We start from the raw sequence: 23,683 nt of genomic DNA on the forward strand, positions 1-23,683 counted from the left end.
CCCCCCCCATGTTTTGGCCTTCAGGATCCTGGATTCACTGAGGTCACATACTTCCTAGTTCACTTTCCAAGGACCTTTTCCGAGAGAGTCGGTCTACTCAACTCGAAAGGTACCTATAAACCCTCTCCGCTCTGAGTCTGACTACGTTCAGACTATCGAGATGTTGACAGGAATAAGATTACCGTCTTCCATTCCCGTCTGAAGAATGGGATAAGCTAAGCTGCCAGTCACAACTATTAAAGAATATGCAAATATGTTGTTGACGGCCTTTGGGCTCAGAGATTTGCGTCTGTCAAACAACAAAGCCCTTCACGATCTTTGAGTTCTGTGGAATCTCGAAACTCGCTCACCATCTACTTTTTGTCTCACCTGTTTTCTCGGAGTCAGACACTCGTGCGAGATCAGGCGACATATAGTAGCCCTGAGTTTCTTGTTGACGAAGTCGGTTGCGTTTATACACCCCCGATGATCGTGTAACATGAGACCAGGTTGGACTGTCAGGCATTCTTCCTTCGGGACTGAATCGCCTTTTTGCTCCTCGCTCCTTTCTTCCTCCTGGCACCAGAAGCTCGAGTCAGGAGTTGATTCACTGACGACGTTGGGTTGCGTGATACACCCCCAAGGTTTGCTTAGATTGAATCGCCCAGGCAGTCCAGACACTCACCTTCAGCGAAGAATAGTGCCTTATGGTCTTCAGGGTACAGCCTTGCTGTCCTTGATTCGTCTGACTGGTCAACGTCGGTCACCTGACTTTAGTACAGACGGACTGACTGTGCATGTCCAGATCGAAGCTTTCAATATGGAACTTAGACGTAGTCTGAAGAATTCTTGATGTCAAAGCATTCGAAACCTCTCCTACCTGTTAACTTCTTGCATGTTATCAGGAAGGCCTTCTTCTAACCACCCTAGATATGACAAAGAGGGTTAGTGAAATTTTAAGCCATCGTCACAAGTTTTGGCTTTAGAGAACACAAGGCGGTGTGCTCTTTAAGCCTTCCGTTGTGGCCTAAGAATGGAAACCCGTTTTGTCCTTGGGCCAGGAGCTTGGAAGCAAGGATGGCATAAAGTTAGTGGGCAGGAGCCAGAGAGAGTCCTGTGCCCTGTCGGGTCTCTCAAGTTTTATCTACATAAAACCCAAGAAAGTCGAAGTCATTCGGGCAAATCTGCAGTGTTCCGAAAAAGACCAGACTTGCCCATATCGAAGAACACCCTGGCTTTAGTGTTAAGGAGTTCTTTCAAAAATGCTCCTTCTTGTGTTTGCACAAAGATTTGAAATCTTTTTATCTGAATGCTCACGAGGTGAGGGCGCGGCCTCGGAAGCATTTCAACAGAGCATGGCACTCAGCAACATCCTGAGTACCATGTTTTAGCGAAGCAACTCTGTGTTCACTTCACACTCCCTGCGAGATGTGAAGATGGCATATGAGACTGTCTGCTCGCTAGGGCCATACGTGTCTGCAGACACAATCTTGGGGGCAAGAGTACCACTCATCCTATCCTGTAGAAAATGGTTAGGAAGAGCTCTTAATTTAGTTGTTGAGTCGCCGACAACGGCGACTTCTTAACTCTTAAGCCTTAGTTAAAACACCTTAACTTTTGTACAAGTAACTTACCCAGCAGATATATACTTAGCTATAGACTCTGGTCGTACCCGACAGAATTTCAAAACTCGCGGCACACGCGACAGGTAGGTCAGGTGATCCACCATTCCCCGCCGCTGGGTGGCGGGGTCTGGAACTATTCCCGTTTTCTAAGCCATAATTTCTCTGTCGGTTGAACGGACAACACCTATTGTTCGTTCCTCCATCTTGGATTTCAACTCGTTTGCCGAGAATTTGGATTGGTTTTTGGTGACGTATTCTGTTTTTTCTCTGGCTTGGCATACGCTTATTGTGGACTGTTTTTCGACTTTGGTTTTGACTACTCTTTCACGATGTCTTGACGCTAAGGCTTCACCTATGTTTTAGATTTGCAGTAGTAGGGAAGACTGTAAGGTTAGGGTGCCTAAATCGGCATTAGATCCGCATAGTATTGCGCTAAATGCAGGGAGAATGAATGTTTCTTTTATTAACACCTGTGTGGAATGCGAGAACCTTACGGAGCTTGAATGGAAGGAATTATCATCATATTAGGAAGCTTGAGAGAGATAGAGTGAGGAAGGCTTCAGCTAGGTCATCTAGTAGATCTTGTTTCCTTAGAACAAGAAATTAACTTTTCCCCGCTACTCTCCTTCTAACAATTTTTCCCTTAGCCTCAGCTGCTTCTCCCTGTTCTGAATCCAAAGATTCTTCATCAGAGAGGGAAAATGTAAAAGCTTCAATTAAGAAACTTCAAGCTCAGCTACGAGCTCTAAACCAAGGTAAGAGTGGTGATAGTGACTTGTGCAGTGTCCCCAGTGCAGTGGAGGGGCGTCTGACGGTTCCTCATTGCTCCTAGGCCTAGACCTCTTCCAAACTCCCAGGACCAGGGGAGGAGGAATGTCGAAAGCCGCAGGGAGGATGCAGAACATCCCCAACGGTCAGGCGTCCCTTCGGCAGATCCTGTTGTTAAGTCAGGCTGCCTCGGATTGTTGCGCAGAAAAGGCGTCCTAAAGGAGTGTTTTTCGGCCTCAGACTCTTCCTCTCCTAAACGAGGATGGAGTTCGGCCTCCCGTTCGCGCCCTTTGAAGAGAGCCTGGAAGGCGCCTAAAAGGAGACGCTGCTGACTCCAGCCCAGAGCGTTTTTCCCGAGGATTGGCCTTCGGGACCTAAGAGGACTAGACAAGAGGAGCCTGCTCTTCAGGATCCGACCAAGAAGTTTTTGGTTAATCTGCAAGAGCAGTTAGCGTCGCTCGTAGGCTCTTTTGCTAAGGACTCTACAAGAGGAAGATGTCTCGCTCGTGAAGAGTTCCGCTAAGCGTCCTTCTTCGTATAGGAGAGAACTCTCACGATGATCCAGGGCGTTTATCGCCTTCGTCAAGGGACTCGTCGGATAGGAGTTGTTCTCCTGAGAGAAGAGCCCTTTCGCCCTATAGGCTGGCTTCCCCGAAGCGCCCTCTTAGACACAGCGCATCGAGCAGAAGTCTCGAGCGGTTTAGCTACAAGGAACCGAAAACCGATTTAGGTATCAGGATCCCTTGGGTCTTCAGGACCAGGAGCCAGACAGGCGCAAAGAGGCAGCAAGACGCAAGAAAGGACGTCAAGAGCCTCTTAGAACGCTGGATTCAGGACGTCAGGATTCTGCTAGAAGGCAGGAATCAGGACGCTATGAGCCAGGACGCCATGAGTCAGGGCGCCAGGAGTCAGGGCGCCAGGAGGTCAGGGCGCCAGGAGTCAGGGCGCCACGAGTCAGGGCGTCAGAGTCAGGGCGCCAGGAGTTAGGGCGCCAGAAAAACAGGACGCCAGGAGTACTTAGGCGTCAAGTGTTATGGGCGCCAAGAGCCTGTTAAGCGTCAGGAATCAGGACGCGGGGATCTGTTCAAGCGCCCTGAATCAGGACGCCAGGAGCCTAGCAAGCGCCACGAACCCGACGAACCTAGACAACAAGAGTCTAGTAGGCACAAGAGTGTTGCCGACAGACAGGAGCCTCACTCTTCGTATAGGAGTGCTAATGTTTCCGCACTCTTCTCGGGAAAGGAGTTCTTCTCCCGGGAAGAGCCAGATCACTACCAAACGAATCATCCTTCTGTAGGAATCAGTTGGACGTCCAGGTATCCTGGAAGACGAAGGACCTGTAAGATTAGTAGCAGTTTCGGACTACAAGAGACTTTCTCTTTTGCTGCTAAAGGAGTTCGGAGACTCCCTTCATCCTGCGGACCCTCCTTCACCAGGATCGTTGATGTCCAGCACTAAAGCTCTCAAATCGTCTTCCTTCGTTACGATGCGCCCCGCTCTTTGTATGAAAAAAGGCATTGAAAAACTTTTCAGAGTGGTTGACTTCCAGAAGGGAAGCGGGCAAGACAGTTTTTTCCTGCCCTCCTTCCAAGTTAACAGGCAAACCAGGAAGGTGGTACGAGACCAAAGAGCCGATGGGGTTAGGCCTGCCTTCTTCCGCGGTATGCGGATTTTGCTTCCTTAAGTGGACTCTGCTAGGAGGAAGTCGTTGCTGTCTGCTAAGGCGACTTGGGGCATGTGTGAGCTGGACCACCTTCTAAAGGGCCTCTTTAAAACCCTTGAAGTCTTCAACTTTATGGACTGGGCGTTAGGAGCATTAGCGAAGAGAGCTCAGGACACGGACTTTGTTTCCATGGAGGAACTTTCGAGCGTCCTGGCTTGCCTGGACAGAGCGGTCATGGACGGTTCTGAGGAAGTTGCCTCTCTTTTTGGGACGGGAGTTTTGAAGAAGAGATCTGTCTTTAGCTCTTTCTTAGCAAGAGCAGTATCACCCTTGCAAAGGACATCTCTTCTTTTTGCTCCTTTATCCCCGCACCTTTTGCCACAGAGACGGTTAGAGAGGTTTCGAAATCTCTTACGGAGAAGGCAACTCAAGATCTACTCACGCACTCAGCCAAAGAAGTTTAGGCCGGCAGTGCCGATAGAGAAGAAAAGAGAGACCCTCTTTTGTTCAGCCCTTTCGAGGGGCCTCCTCTTCTAGAGCCCCTCTTAGAGGTCGAAGACCAGAGAGAAAGAGTAGACCATCTAGAAGGTCCTTCGGGAAGTCTAGATGAACAGCAAGTCCTCCAGACGAAAGTAGGCGCCAGGCTACTCCACTTTGCCAAAAGTCTGGGCGCAGAAGGGAGCGGACTCCTGGTCCCTCTCTATCCTGAAAAAAGGATACTTGATCCCCTTCAGGGAAAATCCTCCCTTGACGACAACTCCAAGGGAGTTAACCGCCAGATACTCGGATCCGGTCCGAAAGCTTGCTATGTTGCAAGCAGTGGAACAGATGATTTCCAAGGAAGCGGTAGAACTGGTTCAAGATCTCCAGTCCCAGGATTCTACAATCGGCTATTCCTGGTACCGAAAGCATCGGGGGGTGGGGGGATGGAGACCAGTTCTAGACGTCAGTGCCCTGAATTTCTTTGTCTTGAAGAAGAAATTTTTCAATGGAGACGTCTTCCTGTTCTATCTGCTCTTCGTCCAGGGGACTGGATGGTGTCCCTGGACCTTCAGGATGCGTATTTCCATGTGCAATTCAATTCATCCGGCAGCAAGGAATATCTGAGGTTCATGTTCCAAGGGAAAGTGTTCCAGTTCCGAGCGATGTGTTTTCGGACTTTTCGACTGCCCCTCAAGTCTTTACGGACATCATGAAGAATGTAGCTTATTGGCTACATCTGGAAGGGATCAGGATCTCGTTATATCTGGACGATTGGCTAATAAGAGCCCAATCGGAGAAAAAATGTCTGGAGGACCTTTTAGTGACTCTAAAGTTGACAAAAGTCCTTGGACTTTTAGTAAATCACAGAGAAATCATGCTGCACTCCCCAGCAAAGTATTGTCTATCTGGGGATTCAGATGGATTCTCGGGATTTTCTAGCGTATCCTTCGCAGGAAAGGAGAGAACGCTGCCTAGAAAAGGTGTCAGTCTTCTTAAGGAAAGAACATTGTTCCGCGAGGGAATGGATGAGCTTGCTGGGGACCCTCTCCTCGATGGAACAGTTCGTTTCCTTAGGAAGACTTCACCTACGACCCCTTCAATTTTATCTGAAGGAGAAGTGGGATTGGAAGTCCAACAATCTGGGAGAGACTTTTCCAATCTCGAAACGGATCAAGGAGAATATCCGTTGGTGGTTAGATCCACAGAAACTAAGCAAAGGAATCTCCCTTCGCTTACAGAACCCGCGCCTAGCGTTGTTTGCAGACGCCTCAGATTCAGGGTGGGGAGCGACCCTAGGTTCGCAAGAAGTGTCAGGCATTTGGGAAGGAGAACAAGTGTCCTGGCACATCAACAAGAAAGAGCTAACAGCCATTCATCTAGCTTTGTTCATTTCGAGGAACAGGTCTCAGGTCTGGGGATTCAGATTCACTCGGACAACACAACAGCCCTCGCTTATATAAAGAAGCAAGGGGGGACGCATTCCTTTTCCCTGGTACGAATCAGCAAAGGATCTGCTGATTTGGGCACAGGAAAGGAAGATCTCTCTCCTCACAAGGTTTGTACAGGGAGAGAAAAAAGGTCCGGGCAGATCTGTTAAGCAGAAAAGATCAAGTCCTACCCACGGAATGGACTCTCAATCCTCAGATTTGCCAACAACTGTGGCATCTGTGGGGAAGGCCCAATATAGACCTGTTCGCGACCAACAAGAACCACAGATTAGAAACCTATTGCTCCCCGATCTCGGATCCTCAAGCAGTAGCAGTAGACAGCTTTCTGCTAGATTGGACGGGCTTGGACGCGTACGCCTTCCCTCCTTTCAAGATAGTAGGAGAAGTGTTGAGGAAGTTCGCTTGCTCGGAGGAAGGAACAAGAATGACCCTCATCGCTCCCTTTTGGCCGGCCCTCTCGATTGGTTCACAGAGGTGCTGGAGTGGTTAGTGGATTTTCCAAGATCGCTTCCACTAAGGAACGATCTTCTCAAACAACCCCACTTCGACAGGTTTCACAAAAACCTCCCCGCTCTAAGTCTGACCGCCTTCAGACTGTCGAAGGACTTTTCAGAGCAAGGGGCTTTTCACGAGAAGTGGCGAAGGCTATTGCAAGAGCCAGAAGAGTTCTCCCACTTCTAAGTATATCATCGAAGTGGGAGTTGTTTAGAAGAGGTGTAGGAGAAAATATCCTCCTCAGTACCTCTGTAACTGAAATCGCAGATTTTCTCCATATTTGAGAAAAGACTGTAACCTGGCAGTTTCAACAGTGAAGGGTTACAGAAGTATGCTGGCCTCAGTTTTTCGACATAGAGGAATAGATCTGACAAACAATAAAGATCTTCATGCCTTATAAGGTCTTTTGAGACCACGAAAGAACATTGTAATCAAGAAGCCTAGCTGGAACTTGGATGTGGTCCTCAAGTTCCTAATGTCCGAAAAATTCGTACCGTCTCACGCAGCTTCGTTTAGGGACTTAACAAGAAAGTCTTTATTCCTTTTTGCGTTAGCAACAGCCAAGAGAGTGAGCGAGTTGCAAGCTTTGGAAGGTAAAGTGGGGTTTAAGAAAGATTCAGCGATTTGCTCCTTTCAACCATTTTTTATCTAGCGAAGAATGAAAATCCCTCAAAGCCTTGGCCAAGAAGCTTTGAGATAAAAGGAATATCTTCATTAACAGGGAGAGAACTAGAAAGGACTTTGTGTCCAGTCAGGGCACTCAAGTTCTACCTGGAGAAGAAGAAGTTGCTGAAAGGTACAGAAGAAAGTCCTTTGGTGCCCTGTAAGAGATCCGAAAAGAGCGATTTCTAAGAACGCCCTTACATTCTTCATAAAAGATGTAATAAGGAAGCTCACCTTAAATGCGAAGAAGAGCATTTCAAGGTTCTCAGAGTGAGAGCTCATGAAGTGAGAGCCATAGCTACGTCGATGGCTTTTCACAGAACATGGTCGCTTCAGGCTCTTATAGAGTCGACATTTTGGAGATGTAATTCGGTGTTCGCCTCGAATTACCTAAGAGATGTTAAAATTTCGTACGAAAAGTGTGCTTTGCTGGGAGCGTATGTTTCGGCGAATTCAGTGCTGGGGAGAAGGGGCTGAGGCTAATCCTTCCTATTTAGTTTAAGGCTTAAATTACTGTTTATTGGTGGTTGTTTGTATTGGTTAATTGTCAGAGGGAATAGGGACCCTCTTACAATTCATAGATTGTAACAAGACTAACATGGTCAGGTGATCGGGATTGGCTTCAGTGCTCTTTGTGATTTGTTTAATAACCTTAACTCTGTCATGTAAGAGGGCGAGTCTCCATTGATATGACAAAAGGTCAAGGCTCTACCATGTAAGTGGGTCAGCCCCATTGGTACGATCCAGTATAGGCTCTGTCGCGTAAGCGGGCTAGCCCCCATTGACACGATCCAAAGAGTTATTCAACCATAGGTTCATTCCTCGTTGAAACTCTTGAGGCAAGCAGACTCATCGACAGTAGTCATGAAGTCTTCAGCCCAATAAGGTAGGAACTATGGATTATGTTATCCAAGAACATAGGTTGTTTTTTCCCTGTTTTTTAATGTATTTAGTTAAGTATTATTTTGTTTTTAGCTGTCTCTTGCCCGCCACCAAGGGTGCCAATCAGCTAAGTATATATCTGCTGGGTAAGTTACTTGTACAAAAATGATATTGTTAAGATACAATAAAGTTTTGTACATACTTACCTGGCAGATATATACGATTAATGGCCCAGGCCCACCCAGCCTCCCCTCAGGAGACAGGTGTAAGAGAAATTATGGCTTAGAAAACGAACTAGTCCAGACACCCCGCCACCCAGCGGCGGGAATGGTGGAATCACCTGACCTACCTGTCGCGTGTGCCGCGAGTTTTTTGAAATTCTGTCGGGACGACCGAGTCTATAGCTAAGTATATATCTGCCAGGTAATATGTACAAAACTTTATTGTATCTTAACAATATCATTTTGGCTAGGTTGGTCAGGTGGTGATATATATATATTATATATATATATTTATTTTACTTCTTAGCCCTCATGGTATGGTCAATATGGTCTAGTCACGTCGTGGTCTCGCCCTGTTGACAGATCATCTGGAGTGCACCAGCTTATATAGGTCTCTACCTCGCTGTGGCAACCTCTAGTAGCACAAGCAGACTTACGTGGCAGTAACCACGAAGCCAGCTATGCTAACAGGTGGAACCAAGATGTAAATCATCTGCATGCATTTGTTTCCCAAAATCCTTCTATTCTGTCCCTTCCCACCTCCAAAGGTGGGATTCAGCTATATATATATCTGACAGGTAAGTTTCATGAACAAAATGATATTGTTTTATGATACAATAAAGTTTGTTCATACTTACCTGGCAGATATATATAATCAAGTACCCACCCACCTCCCCTCAGGGGACAGTGGAAATAAAAAATTATGAATAGAAAATGGGAATGGTTCCTGATACCCGCATCCCAGTCGGCGGGAATGGGTACTAACCACCTGGCCGACCCCACCACTGCGTGTGTCGGAAGTTTTTAAAATTCTGTCGGACTTCAGAAAATACAGCTAACATATATATCTGCCAGGTAAGTATGAACAACAAACTTTATTGTATCATAACAATATCATTTTTAAGTATTATGTATGCTATGTTTGTGGCACAGTATTTACAATGTTGAAATAGAATATGCTCTTCTTCATAGCATTAACATGAAATATTTTTTGAATGCGTGAAAACCATTACTAATCAGAATGCTGGAATTTTTTTTTTTACAGTATCTGTAATAAAAAAGAGCAAGTAATACCTTAATATTTAGTGGAAGTGTTGCATTCTTGTTTTATTTGATTTTTTTCCTTTAAAATTCAGTATGTCAGAATTTCTGGGGGAATCTTGGTACTTCTGTTGCAAGCTAATCTGTTTTTTTTTTTTTTTCTGCTGCCATACCAAGAAAGTAGCATAGTAGTTTGAATGCCACAGAATGGAAGTGCTGTACACAAATAATAACTGGACTATCGGTGTGGATCATGTGTGAAATAAGCATACTTATACCAGTTTTATGAAACTAGTAAACATTAAGGGTATAAGCACCAGAAGTTTGGTAGTCTGTGGTGTGAACAGAACATTGTTCAATTTTATTTCAAAAACAAATTATCCTTGTACCATCAGTGTAAGGCTATAAACTCCAAAAGAAGTTTTGACCCTCCTAGTTAAATACCTCAAGTAGAACTGTTCCAGTTTGACAGACCAATAATTTAAGACTTTAATATCAGTGTTTGTACGTATAAGGCACACCAGTTGCATTAAAAACTTTATGATTAATAGTTCTTTTGGCCAAGCCATGTCACAACAGTACAGTATATGCAACATAAATTGCAATTTTGTTCATGCAACTTACCTGTCAGATATATATATAGCTGATAATTTCCGACACCGACAGAATTTAAAACTTACGACACACGTAGTGGGAGTCAGGTGGTTCTTTTTTTTTGGATTAATTGATTGGATCGGTGGCTAGGCACACGTTATTAGTGGATTGATTTGATTTTGGTTTGGACTTTTCTTGGATAATATGTCTGGGTCTAGTACAGCTAGCGCTAGGTTCTGCTCTAGAACTGATTGTAGAGTAGGCTACTGAAAGCTTCAGTAGACCCACATATGGTATGTAAGAGTTGCAGGGAGCATGAATGTGTGTATGAAAGCCAGTTGCAAGGAGTGTGAAAGATTAACAGATTCTGAGTGGAAGGCGTATGATACTATCTTAGGAAACTTGAAAAGGATAGGTTAAGGAGGTCTTCCTCAGGAGTGTTTCAGGCGTGCAAGAAATTAATGTTTCTCCTGTTAAACCCTCCCCCCCTTTTTTTTTCTGTTAATGCTCCTAACCCTGTAGTTTTGCCTCCGGGCCCTGAAGCAGGTCTGTAGAGAGTAATACTTTATCCTTAATATTGGAATCGATTCGTAATCTAGAATCGAAAGTGTTGGCTCTTGAGAGCAAAAGTGATGTGCAAAAGTGCAGTGATACCCCTTGTGTAGTGGAGGGTGCGTCAGATCGGCCTCGTTTCGCCTCTAGGCCTGGACCTCTGCTTGACTCCCAGACCTGGGGAGGGAGCATGTCGAAAGCCGAAGGAGGTTACAAGGAAACCCCCACCGATCTGGCGTGCCTTCGGCAGTTACTGATGAAAATCCCCCAGACTGCCAGGGAGCGTGCGCGTTGCACGTCTCCTCAAGGAGTGTTTTTGTACATGAACTTCCCTGACAGATATATACTTAGCTATAGTCTCCGACGTTCCCGACAGAATTTCAAATCTCGCGGCACACGCGACAGGTAGGTAGGTGGTCTACCTTACCCGCCGATGGGTGGCGGATGTACGAACCACTCCCGTAAGCTTGTCAGATTTTTTCTCTGTCGCGGGAACGATAACAACTGTTGTCGGTTCCTCTCGATAGTTTTTCGATTCTCGCTTGCCTGGAGTTAATTTGGACTTCTTTTGGTGACGTATTCGCTTTGTTTGGCTTGGCATACGCTGATTGTGGACCGGTTTGATTTTGAGTTTGATTTTCTTTAACGATGTCTGATCTAGAATCGGTAGTTAAAACGTTCGGTGTTGTTTAGGGTTTGCGTGAATGAAGGATGTAAGGTGAGGTTGCCGAAAGCTTGGTTAGACCCCCCAGGTGCACCCCCAACGAAAACGGTTTTGCATGAAATGCAGGGGAATGATTGTGCGTTTGCTAACCCTTGTAGTGAATGTAAGGATTGAATGAAGAAGAATATAAGGCTCTCTCTTCTTAGTTAGGAAGTTGGAACGTGATAGAGTGCGTAAGGCTTCCTCTAGAAGTTCTAGCAGATCTAGAATGAGTGAGTTGGATGTGGATCCTATAGTACTAACGTAGAATTAGAACCTTCTTCCCAAGTTGCAGCCCCGGCTCCCCGCACCGAAGCCGGAGATTCGCCTTCGGAGGCGGCAGCTCTGAAAGCCAAGAATCGTTCTGTGGATCAGAAGATTCGTCAGTTGGAAGGTAAGGAGAGTGTTAGTGATCAGTGCAGTGTCCCCAGTGTTGTGGAGGGTGCGTCTGACCGGCTCCTTAGTGCCTCTAGGCCTAGACCTCTTCCAGACTCCCAGTTCCAGTGGAGTAGGAAAGTCGAAAGCCGCAGGAGGGCTAGGGAGAGCCCCACCGGTCAGGCGCCCCTCTCGGCAGATCCTGAGTACGCTCCCAGGCTGCCTCGGATCGCTACAAGAAGGAGCTCCTACGCCAATGCTTCTCCTCTTCGTCGTCTCCCTCTCCGAAGAGAGGTTGGAACTCCCCGGATGCGTCGCGCCCGTTGAAGAGGGCTTGGAAGGCTCCCTGCAGTCCTTTGGCTTCTAGTCCGGATGGTTTTCCCGGAAGAATCGTCTGGAGGGGCGAAGAAAACAAACAAGAAATCCGTGATCGTTCTTCTTCTCGCGCTCCGCGCCTCGGCGCCTGCTTCCGAGGAAGAATTAGAAGATTCTCCTACGAGAGTACTCGCGGGACTTCAAAGCTCAGATCACGGCGCTAGCAGACCTCTCTAGCAGTTAGATCACGTAGGAAGAAGGACGTTTCTCTTCCGATCAAGAGATCTAGGCGCCGCTCTTCAGAGGATCGTTCTCCTTCATATGGGGAGGTTTCGTATGAAGGTGGGGGCTCGCGTGAGCGCCCTCGTCGCGGGAGCGCCCTCACTCGCGTGACGCGCCCTCGCTCGCCTGGCTCTCTTTCAATTTCAAGGCGCCAAACATCGGTAGGACGCTCTATGGAGAAAGAAGTTTTTTCTCCAGATTGGATTCCGCTTCCGGTAAGCGCACTGCACCTGCTCATCACGACGATTTCATTTATTCAACTCCCTCGCGTGGAGACTTCTCCTCAGCAGCCCTCAAGATTATAGAAGGCGCCCTTATACAAGTAGGCGTTCTTCTTCCAGATGTCACTCTCCTCGAGTATCGGATCGTGACTTCTCTCCTGACAGGCATCTAGAGTCTGGTAGGAGTCGTGTGCATGATAGACGGCCTACTGTTAGCCGTCCCCCGCAAGGTAGGCGCCAAGAGCCTACTGCACATAGCTCTCCTAGTAGGCGCTCGTCTCTTTTAAAGGCGTCATACTCCTGATTATTCTCCTAAGGGCAGACAACAAGAGTCTTTCAAGCGCCTTCTCCGTGTAGGCGCTCTCCCGCTTCTAGGCGCACTTCTCCTGACCGTTTGTCTCTTGGTAGGCACCAGGAATCCCGGAAGCGCCCTTCTCCAAGTAGCGCTCGTTAGTTTTGAAGCGCCCTTCTCCTGAATGTTACCCTCTTGTTAGACGTCAAGAGTCTCGCAAGCAGCCTCTCCTAGTAGGCGCATTTCGCCTTCCAGTCGAACTTCCCGTTGATCGTACGCAACTGGACAGGTATGGAGAGCCGCGCAAGCGCTCTCGCTCGATAGGCGCTCTTCTCCTGGCAGCCGCTCGCCCCAGGATAGGGGCATAGAGTATAGTAGGCGCGTCGCCTCCTCGTAAGCGCCCTGCGGATGTTTCCGAGAATTCTCGGAGTAGGAGCCCTACCTCCTCCTTCGGCTGAGATTCCGTATACCTCGAAGAGGGAGTCTCATCGTATACTTCCCAGATCTTCTCATCGTTCTCCAGTGGATGTGAACTCTTCTAAGAGAGGGCGTTCTCCAACCTCTCGCTCAAACTCCTGCTAGGATCCCTTCGTCACCTAAGGATCTGCGCGCTGCGCCTCGACAAGACGTCCTAGAAGGTTCGGATGAGGAACCGAACACTTCTGCTGCTGTCTCTTCTTACAAGAAGCTTACAGAGCTACTTTTACAAGTTTTTGGGGATTCCCTTACGCCTACGGCTCCTCCTTCTCCTCACTCACTTTTTTCAACGGCGAAGACAGCGAAAGAGTTCTTCTTGTGTGAGGATGAAGCCAACTCTTTCTATGAAGAAGGCACTGAGGAGTTTTGGTTCCTGGATGGCTTCCAAAGAAGAAGAAGCGGGGAAAACGATGTTCGCTTTTCCTCCTTCGAAGTTATCAGGACGCGCTGGTTTCTGGTACGAAACAGGAGAGCCCTTAGGATTGGGTCTACCGTCTTCGGCTGATTCGGATTTTTCGGCACTGGTAGATTCGACAAGGAGAACTGCCCTTAACATCTGCTAAGACGACTTGGGCAATGAACGAATTGGATCATTTGCTCAAAGGTATGTTTAGAGTGCTAGAAGTATTTAACTTCCTTGATTGGTCGTTGGGAGTCCTAGCCAAGAAAATTGAAGTGCCAGAGTCAATTTCACCAGATGATCTTATGTGTGTTTTGTCTTGTATGGACAAGTCAGTAAGAAGACGGAGCGAGTGAAATCGCCTCCCTTTATGGGGCCGGCATCGTGAAGAAGAGGTCGGTTTACTGTTCCTTCTTAACGAAGTCGGTCTCCCATGCTCAGAGGTCTTCTTTGCTGTTTGCTCCTCTGTCTACTCAGTTGTTCCCGAAACATCGAGTGCAGGACATTTCGAGGTCACTTTCGGCCAAAGCCACCCAGGACCTTTTGGCACAGTCGGCACAAGAAAACCTCGCCCTTCCTTCCCTACCAAGGCTAAGAAGGAAAAGGCAAGTGTTCGAGAACCCTTTCGAGGCATCTTCATCAAGAACCTATACGTTTAGAGGTCGTAGACCTTCAAGAAGGGGTAAGACTTTCGCCAAGTCTGTTAAAGACCCCCAAATAACTTGCAAGTCCTTCTTCAAACAACGGTGGGCGCCAGACTCTTAGAGTTTGCAGAAGTCTGGGCCCAAAAAAGGGGCGGATCCTTGGACCCTTTCTATTTTGAGGAGAGGTTACCTCATCCCTTTCGTCGAAAGACCTCCCTTGACGACCATCCCAAGGGAACTGACGGCCAGGTACAGAGACCCCATCATGAATCAAGCTCTCCATCTAGCAGTAGATCAGATGCTGGAGAAGGGGGCTATCGAACTAGTGACAGACCATCATTCATCGGGCTTCTACAACCGCCTTTTCCTAGTTCCGAAGTCCTCAGGGGGATGGAGACCGGTGTTGGATGTAAGCGCCCTGAACTTCTTCGTAGAAAAGAAGAAGTTCACGATGGAAACGCCTTCATCAGTGCTGGCAGCGCTTCGTCCAGGGGACTGGATGGTTTCCTTGGATTTTCAGGACGCTTACTTCCACGTACGATCCATCCTTCCTCGAGGAAGTTTCTCAGATTCATGATGGGGGGGAAAATTTTTCAGTTCAGGGCTCTGTGTTTCGGCCTCTCGACGGCCCCTCAAGTGTTCACGGGGATTTTGAGGAATGTGGCTCAATGGCTTCATTTGAAAGGGGTGAGGATATCCATGTACCTCGACGATTGGCTAATAAGGGCCAATTCAGAAGATCGTTGTTTGAAGGACTTACAAGTAACTTTAGAATTGACGAAGGCTTTGGGACTTCTCGTCAATTTCAAGAAGTCATCACTAATTCCCGAGCAAGAGTGTGTGTATCTCGGGATACAGATGAACTCTCTGAGTTTTCGGGCTTTTCCCTCGCAGGAAGGATAGCCCGAGGATTCGAGAGAGTAACAACCTTCTTAGGGAAAGAAGTATGCACAGTGAGGGAGTGGATGAGTCTGCTGGGGACACTCTCTCTGGAGCAATTCGTTTCCCTAGGAAGGTTGCACCTGAGACCGCTCCAATTCTTTCTTCATCGGAATTGGAGTCGTCGTTCTCAGGATTTGACGTTCTCCCTGTCGTTATCCAGGACATCAAGAAACATCTCTTATGGTGGACAGATCCCAACCTCTTTGCGAAGGGACTGTCTCTTCAATCACAGACCCCCAACCTGGTGTTGTTCTCCGACCGCGTCGGACATGGGGTGGGGTGCAACTCTGGGAACCAACGAAGTGTCAGGTACCTGGGTGGGGGACCAGGTAGCCTGGCACATCAACAGAAAGGAGTTGATGGCTGTGTGGTTGGCTCTGAAGGCTTTCGAGACCAAAGTCACAAGATCGGTAGTGCAGGTCAACGCGGACAACACTACAGCTCTGGCATACATCAGGAAACAGGGGGGACGCATTCCTTCTCCCTGTACGAGACAGCAAGAGACCTTCTTCTGTGGGCAGAAGAAAGAGGAATCAAGCTTCTCACCAGGTTCGTGCAGGGAGAAAGGAATGTAAGAGCAGATCTCCTCAGCAGAAAGATCAGGTCCTTCCCACAGAGTGGACCCTTCATCTGGGATGTATGCAGAGCCTGTGGAAGTTATGGGGCAGGCCACACATAGACCTCTTTGCCACGTCAAAGAACAAGAGGCTGGATCCTTACTGCTCTCCGATATCGGATCCAGAGGCAGTAGCAATAAATGCTCTTCTTCTAGACTGGAACGGACTCGACGTCTACGCGTTTCCCCCCTTCAAGATCCTGGGGCTAACTATCAAGAAGTTCGTAGAGTCCGATTCAACGAGAATGACCTTAATCGCTCCCTTTTGGCCGGCCCAAGAATGGTTCACAGAGGTACTGGAATGGTTGGTGGACCTTCCAAGATCGCTCCCGCTAAGGAGCGATCTACTCAGACAACCCCACTTCGACAGGTACCACAAAAATCTCCTCGCTCTCAGTCTGACTGGTTTCAGACTGTCCAAGTTTGGTCAGAGCGAAAGGCTTTTCAGCAGAAGCTGCTAAAGCAATCGCAAGAGCGAGGAGACCTTCCACCTTGCGTGTATACCAGTCAAAGTGGGATGTCTTCAGACGTTGGTGCAAGAGGAAGAACATTTCCTCTTCCAGTACCTCTGTGACCCAAATTGCGGATTTTCTTATTTTCCTCAAAGAAGAATGTCATCTGGTTGTGTCAACTATTAAGGGATACCGCAGTATGTTGGCGGCGGTATTTCGGCATAGAGGCTTAAATATATCCGATGATAAGGACCTGCATGATCTTATTAGATCATTTGAAACCATTAAGCGTCCTCATGTAGTACCGAACTGGAATCTAGACGTAGTCCTACAATTCCTTGGATCGTCTAGATTCGAACCTCCTGGCTTAGCCTCTTTCAAGGACTTGACGAAGAAGGCTATCTTCCTTTTGGCCCTAGCTACAGCTAAAAGAGTGAGTGAGCTCCAAGCTATTGAGGGCAATGTAGGGTTTAAGGAAGATTCTATGGTATGTTCGTTTCTTCCAAGTTTCCTTGCAAAGAATGAAAACCCATCACGCCCTTGGCCCAGGAGCTTTGAAGTTCGTAGTTTATCTTTTTCTAGTAGGGGAAGAGCCTGAAAGAACTCTTTGCCCTATGAGAATTATGAAGTATTTCCTTAGAGGAAGGAACAACTTAAGGCTAATCAAGATGTACTTTGGTGCTCCGTAAAGGACCCCACTCGGCCCCATGTCGAAGAATGCTCTTTCCTTTTTTCTGAGAAGCCTTATTACAGAGGCACATGTTGCCTGTAAGGAAGATCAGTTTAGACTACTGAAAGTGAAAGCTCACGAGGTGAGAGCCATCGCAACTTCGCTTGCATTCAGAAAAAATATGTCTGTGCGGAACTTGATGGAGGCGACTTTTTGGAGATGCCAATCGGTTTTCGCAAACCACTACCTACGTGATGTAAAAATCACATATGATAAATGCTTCGCCTTGGGTCCTTTCGTATCGGCGGATTCGGTGCTGGGGCAGGGAGCTGAAACTTATCCTGTGTAAATTTTTTATATGTTACCCTATATTTTATATTGTTGTTTTTTGGTTGTCTGAAAGAGGTTGCAGGAGGCACCTCTTTTTGTCGTAATATTAACCCTTTGTATTTTGGTTAGGTGGTCTGGTGGTTTTGTTTATTTTTGGCTCCTTGCAGAGGTAGTGGTAAGGAATCTGTTAGGTAAGCGGACAAGGTCCCTCTAACAGCATCCGACTTGGATTCTACCACAATAGGATCACTATCCCAGTGGTAGATCCGAGAGTCTTTCAGCATCAGGTCACGTCCTAGCTGTAGCTCTCCAGGCAATGCAGACTCAGAGATAGTATCTATGAAGTCTTCATCCTGAAAAGGTGAGAACCAGTTTTTATATCCTACAACATTAGTTGTTTCCCGTCTTACCTGTATTATTGAGCTGTCCTCTTACCCTCCACCAAGGGTGCCAATCAGCTAAGTATATATCTGTCAGGGAAGTTCATGTACAAAAATGATATTGTTAAACTACAATAAAGTTTTGTACATACTTACCTGGCAGATATATACGATTAATGGCCCACCCAGCCCCCCCCTCCCCTCAGGAGACAGGTGGAAGAGAAAAATCTGACAAGCTTACGGGAGTGGTTCGTACATCCGCCACCCAGCGGCGGGTAAGGTAGACCACCTGACCTACCTGTCGCGTGTGCCGCGAGATTTGAAATTCTGTCGGGAACGTCGGAGACTATAGCTAAGTATATATCTGCCAGGTAAGTATGTACAAAACTTTATTGTAGTTTTAACAATATCATTTTTCGTCATCGGAGGCTTCATCCCACGTAAAGGGTGGAGTTCTCAAGGTGCTTCCCGTCCGCTGAAAAGGACGGCGCGTAATGTTTGACGCTTCACGTCTAGTTCTCCGCTTTTTGCGATCTTCGCCTGACAGTGCGTTCGCGGCTTTTCCGCCGCAGAAAAGGTCGTAGAGAGTCTTCGGACTTGGATTCAGTTAGCTCGTGCGAGCGATACGGTCGCTCCAGAGCTCGGGAAGAGGCCGTACCTGGAGGAGGAGGGAGGTCATCCCCTCGCCGCTCTCCTGCTCACAGGATCAGTCCCTCCCCGGAGCAGGAAGATTCGCCAAACAAGAGGTTGATTCAGTCACTGCAGCAGCAACTTCAGGACGCTCTTGCTGCTAGAGAGTCTCTTCCGCGTCGGAGAAAGGATGAGAAGCTTCCTGTGAAGAAGTCAAGAACCGCTTTTCTTTCTCCTCGCTCTGCCTCTCTCTTCGTTCGAGTCTCCCTCTAGAGTTCGTTCTGCTCCCCAGCAGCTCTCTAGAGGAGGTGAGAAGTTAAGTTCGTTTCTCGCTCTCGGAGGATGATATCTCCCGCTCGCAAGTCTTCGTATGTTCGCAAGCGAGTGGTGGACGCTGAGCGCGCTTCTGTGCAAGTGGAGCGCGCTTCAGGTGCCGCCAAACGCGCACCTGTTGTTGATAAACGTGCACCAGTGGGCGGCAGCCGCTCGCTGACTGACGCTCGGCGCGCACCAGTGGAAGCCAAACGTGCACTAGTGGACGCTCGGTGCGCACCAGTGGACGCCAAGCGTGTGTTAGTAGATGTTGAGCGCGCACCTGTCGGCGCCAAACGTGTGGATTCGGACGCCAAGCGCGCGCTGGTAGACACCAGTTCCTCACCAACGCAAGTTCAGGTGGATGAAGGAACCCTTCCTGTTCGTCAGTTTTCTTCAGAGTTTCCTCCTACTTCTCCAGTTTCTGAGGAAGGAGTTAGCGATGATTTAGTAGAAGCAGAGGAAGAACAGCAACCACTACTGTCTCATCGGACTATAAAGTTTTTTGATGCGTCTTCTACAGTCGGAGTTCGGAGAAACTTTTCAACCGGAAGCCCCTCGTACTCCTCCTTCTCAATTTTCTTCTTTTAAGGCAACGAAGGCATCGGGGTTCATTAAAATGAAGAAGTCGCTTTCCACGAAGCAAGCGTTCCGGAAAGTCCATGAGTGGATGGAGAAGAGGAAAGCGTCAGGAAAGTCCTCTTTAGCTTTACCGCCTTCAAGACTCTGCGGTAAAGGAGGCATGTGGTATGAGACGGGAGAGGACATAGGCGTTAAACTACCAGCCTCTGCTCAAGGTGACTTCGGGAGCATCGTGGACGCCTCCAGAAGAGCCCTTCTGTCTTCATCAAAAGTCACGTGGACCCATAACGAGTTCGACTTTCATCTAAAAGGCCTCTTCAGGACTCTAGAGGTCTTCAACTTTCTCGACTGGTGTCTTGGAGTTTTAGACGCCAGGTCAAGGAGTTCTGATACTATTAGTCTGGGGGAGCTGTCCAGCGTACTTTCTTGTATGGACAAGGCCGTCAGGGATGGTTCTGAGTTGGCTACGCACTTTAGCTCGGGAATTCTCAAGAGAGAGCGCTCTTTTGTAACTTCACGGCCAAATCCGTCTCTCCAACGCAAAAGGCGGACTTGCTTTTCGCTCCATTCTCAGACCATCTCTTCCCCCAGGCTATGGTTAAGGACATAGCTTCAAGCCTTCAGGAAAAGGCAACGCAAGATCTTCTGGCTCAGTCTTCTAGAAGGCCAGCAGCTGCTTCATCTTCTGGAGCTTCGTTTGCCTAGAAATCGAAGCCCTTTCGTGCTGGACTTCCTCGAAAGCAGCTCCCGAGGAAGAGCTCTTCCAGAGGAAAAACCCCTGCTCCGTCAAAGAGTAGGAAGTGATTTGGAAGTCCTTCAGACGCCGGTAGGAGCCAGGCTTCTTCGGTTCGCGAAAGCCTGGAAGAGAGAGATGCCGACCTTGGTCGCTGGATGTCGTGAGGAAAGGGTACAGGATCCCGTTCTTGAAGTCACCCCCGCTATCCTCAACACCAAAGGATTTGTCTCCCTCTTATCGAGGAGAGAAACAGAAAGTGCTTTTCGATCTGCTGGAACAAATGATCGAGAAGCAAGCGTGGAACAGGTCTTCGACCTGGAATCGCCAGGGTTTTACAACCCGCCTGTTCCTGGTGCCGAAACATTCGGGGGGGTGGCGACCCGTCCTCGATGTCAGCAGCCTAAATCTCTTCGTGATAAAAGAAGAAATTCAAGATGGAGATGACTCAATCGGTGCTGTCAGCTTTGGAGACCGGGGGATTGGATGGTCTCACTAGACCTCCAAGACGCGTATTTTCACGTCCCCATCCATCCCCAATCAAGGAAATACCTGCGATTTGTCCTGAAGGGGAAGGTATTCCAATTCAGGGCACTTTGCTTCGGTCTGACCACAGCGCCGATGGTTTTCACCATTCTAATGAAGAACGTGGCAAGGCTGCTTCATTGGAGAATATACGATCTCTCTCTACCTAGACGACTGGCTTATTCGAGCTTCATCGCGGGAACGGGGTCTGGAGGACCTGAACACGACCATGACGTTAGCAAGTCCCTGGGGCTTCTGGTAAACTCGAAAAGTCGCATTTGACTCCGTCTCAATCTTTAGTCTATCTGGGGATTCAGATGGACTCAGTGGCTTTTCGGGCTTTTCCGTCCCAGGGGCGACAACTTCAATGCTTGGAGAAAGTGGCAACCTTTCTGGGGAAGGAAACATGCTCGGTGAGGGAATGGATGAGTTTGCTGGGGACCATTTCCTCACTGGAGAAGTTTGTTTCTCTGGGAAGGCTGCACCTCAGACCTCTTCAATTCTTCCTAGCCAACAGTTGGAAGAACAAGCAAGATCTGGAGGCGATCTTGTGTTTAACGAGAGAGGTGAAGGATCACCTAAGTTGGTGGTCAGATCCTCGGAAGCTCGCAGAAGGGCTCTCCCTCAAACTTCGGAACCCCGACCTAGTGTTGTTTTCCGACGCGTCGTCCACGGGTTGGGGAGCAACACTAGGAGGGAAAGAAGTGTCGGGCACCTGGAGAGGGGAACAGGTGTCCTGGCACATCAATCTGAAAGAGCTGTCAGCCATTTATCTGGCTCTCAGGTTTTTCCAGGAAGAAGTATCCGGCAAAGTCGTTCAGATCAATTCGGCAACACCACAGCGCTGGCATACCTAAGAAATCAAGGGGGAACTCACTCGCCTTCTCTGTTTGCCATCGCAAAGGAACTCCTTTTGTGGGCAAAGCGCAAGAAGTCATGATCCTGACAAGGTTCGTGTCAGGAGTACAGAATGTTCGGGCGGACCTTCTCAGTCGGCGAGGACAGCTGTTGCCGACAGAGTGGACCCTTCACCAAGAGGTTTGCCAGTCGCTGTGGAACCTGTGGGGCTGTCCACAGGTGGATGTCTTCGCAACGTCCAGGACGAGAAGACTTCAACTCTATTGCTCCCCAGTTCTGGACCCGGGAGCAGTCGCAGTAGACGCCCTACTTTGGAGTTGGTCGGGCCTAGACATATACGCTTTTCCCCCGCTCAAGATTCTCGGGGAAGTGATGAGGAAGTTTGCGGCATCGGAAGGAGCGAGGATGACACTCATCGCCCCCTTCTGGCCGGCAGCCGACTGGTTCACGAGGTGATGTCCTTCCTGGTAGACTTTCCGAGGACTCTACCCTTAAGGAAAGATCTACTCAGACAGCCCCACTTCGAGAGGTTACCACAAAACCTCCCCGCTCTGAGTCTGACTGCGTTCAGACTATCAAGAAGTTGGCCAGAGCGAGGGGTTTTTCAAGACCTGTGGCGAAGGCGATTGCCACCGCAAGGAGGCCCTCCTCAATCGCTATGTACCAATCGAAGTGGGCTGTCTTCAGATCCTGGTGCAGGAAGAAGGGCATTTCCTCCACACAACCTCTGTGAGCCAGATAGCTGACTTCCTTCTCTATCTGAGAGAGGAAGTGAAGTTGCTGTTCCAACTATTAAAGGCTACAGGAGCGTGCTTTCTGTAGTCTTTAGGCACAGAGGACTCGATTTGTCTAATAATAAAGACATTCATGATCTTATTAGATCGTTCGAGACTAGGAAGGTAGTCCAGCCTAAAGTACCCTCGTGGAACTTGGATGTGGTGCTCAATATTTGATGTCGAGTCACTTCGAACCGCTTCATTCAGTTTCTATCAGGAATCTGACGAAGAAAACGATCTTCCTAACCGCTCTGGCGACGGCGAAGAGGGTTAGCGAAAATTCAGGCCATTAGCAAGCAGATTGGCTTTTCAGAAAGTAGTGCGGTGTGTTCTTTAAGTCCCATGTTTCTTAGCAAAGAACGAGAATCCTTCCAACCCGTGGCCGAGGACCTTTGAAATCAAAGGGTTGTCAGATATAGTTGGAAAACGAACGTGAGAGATTCCTGTGTCCTGTCAGGCTCTAAAGTTCTATCTGCAGAGAACTAAAGCTTGCAGAGGTTCATCGGACAATTTGTGGTGTTCAGTGAGGAAACCTGATCTTCCTATGTCGAAAAACGCACTGGCGTTCTTCATCAGGAATACGATTCAAGAAGCGCATAATAAAGTGTAGTGATAGTGATTTAAAGCTTCTGAAAGTAAAAGCTCACGAGGTGAGAGCTATTGCTACTTCGGTAGCCTTTCACAAAAATATGGCGCTCAAAGATATTTTGAATGCCACATTTTTGGAGAAGCAATTCGGTGTTCGCTTCACACTACCTGCGGGAGGTGAAAGTGACATACGAAAATTGCTTCTCCCTCGGACCATACATTGCTGCAGACACTGTTTTGGGTGGGGCAGGAGGTAACACTCATCCTATTCTTTAGGGATTAGGGGGGTTTTTAATTTGTGTTTATGGTTTGTGGGGTGACGCCTGGGGCGGGTCTCCCTTCCATTAGCTTAGTTAAGTGGGATACCTTTGGTAAACTAAGCCAGGTGGTGGTATTTTTGTCTCGTTGCCCTCATTAGTATGGTCCATGGTCTAGTCACGTCGTGGTCTCGCCCCTGTTGACAGATCATCTGGAGTGCACCAGCTTCATAGGTCTCTACCTTGCTGGCAACTCTAGTAGCACAAGCAGACTTACGTGGCAGTAATCACGAAGCCAGCTATGCTAACAGGTAAGGAACCAAGATATCAATTATCTGCACATATGTGTTTTCCTAAATTTCCTCATTCTGTCTATCTCCTCCTCCACCCCAAAGGTGGATTCAGCTATATATATATCTGACACGGTTAAGTTGCATGAACAAAATGATATTGTAATGATACAATTAAGTTGTGCTATATTACCTGGCAGATATATATAATTAATTACCCGCCACCTCCCCTCAGGAGACAGTGGAAATAAAAATTATGAATAGAAAATGGGAATGATTCCTGATACCCGCCTCCCAGCGGCGGGAATGGGTACTAACCACCTGACTCCCACTACGTGTGTCGTAAGTTTTAAATTCTGTCGGTTGTCGGAAATTATCAGCTATATATATATCTGCCAGGTAAGTATGAACAAACTTAATTGTATCATTACAATCATCCTGTTTATAATTAATTGTCTGAAAAGTGGAATTGTTTTATTTTCATTTCAGAAATTACCTGAAAGGATTTCAAAAAAGAAAAGATGAACGAAGAAAAAAGGCCTTTGAGCAGATGCAGTTAGATCTGAAAAATGAACTGCAACAAATGAGAAAAGATGTAAGTGATTCAGTCCTTCAGTAT

At 47.8% G+C, this 23,683-nt stretch overlaps 1 protein-coding gene across 4 annotated transcripts in view; it reads left to right on the forward strand.

Annotated features, from left to right (window-relative positions):
* LOC135203182 (nucleolar protein 12-like) overlaps positions 1–23,683 on the forward strand; it is a 38,049-nt gene that overhangs the window by 6,907 nt on the left and 7,459 nt on the right. For all 4 annotated transcript variants that reach the window (XM_064232894.1, XM_064232891.1, XM_064232892.1 and 1 more), the window contains exon 3: positions 23,554–23,659. In XM_064232894.1, coding sequence (XP_064088964.1) covers positions 23,554–23,659 — 106 coding nt within the window. The remainder of the gene's footprint in view (positions 1–23,553; positions 23,660–23,683) is intronic.

This window comes from Macrobrachium nipponense, chromosome 33, assembly GCF_015104395.2.
Source record: "Macrobrachium nipponense isolate FS-2020 chromosome 33, ASM1510439v2, whole genome shotgun sequence".
NCBI classification, from domain to species: Eukaryota; Metazoa; Arthropoda; class Malacostraca; order Decapoda; family Palaemonidae; genus Macrobrachium; species Macrobrachium nipponense.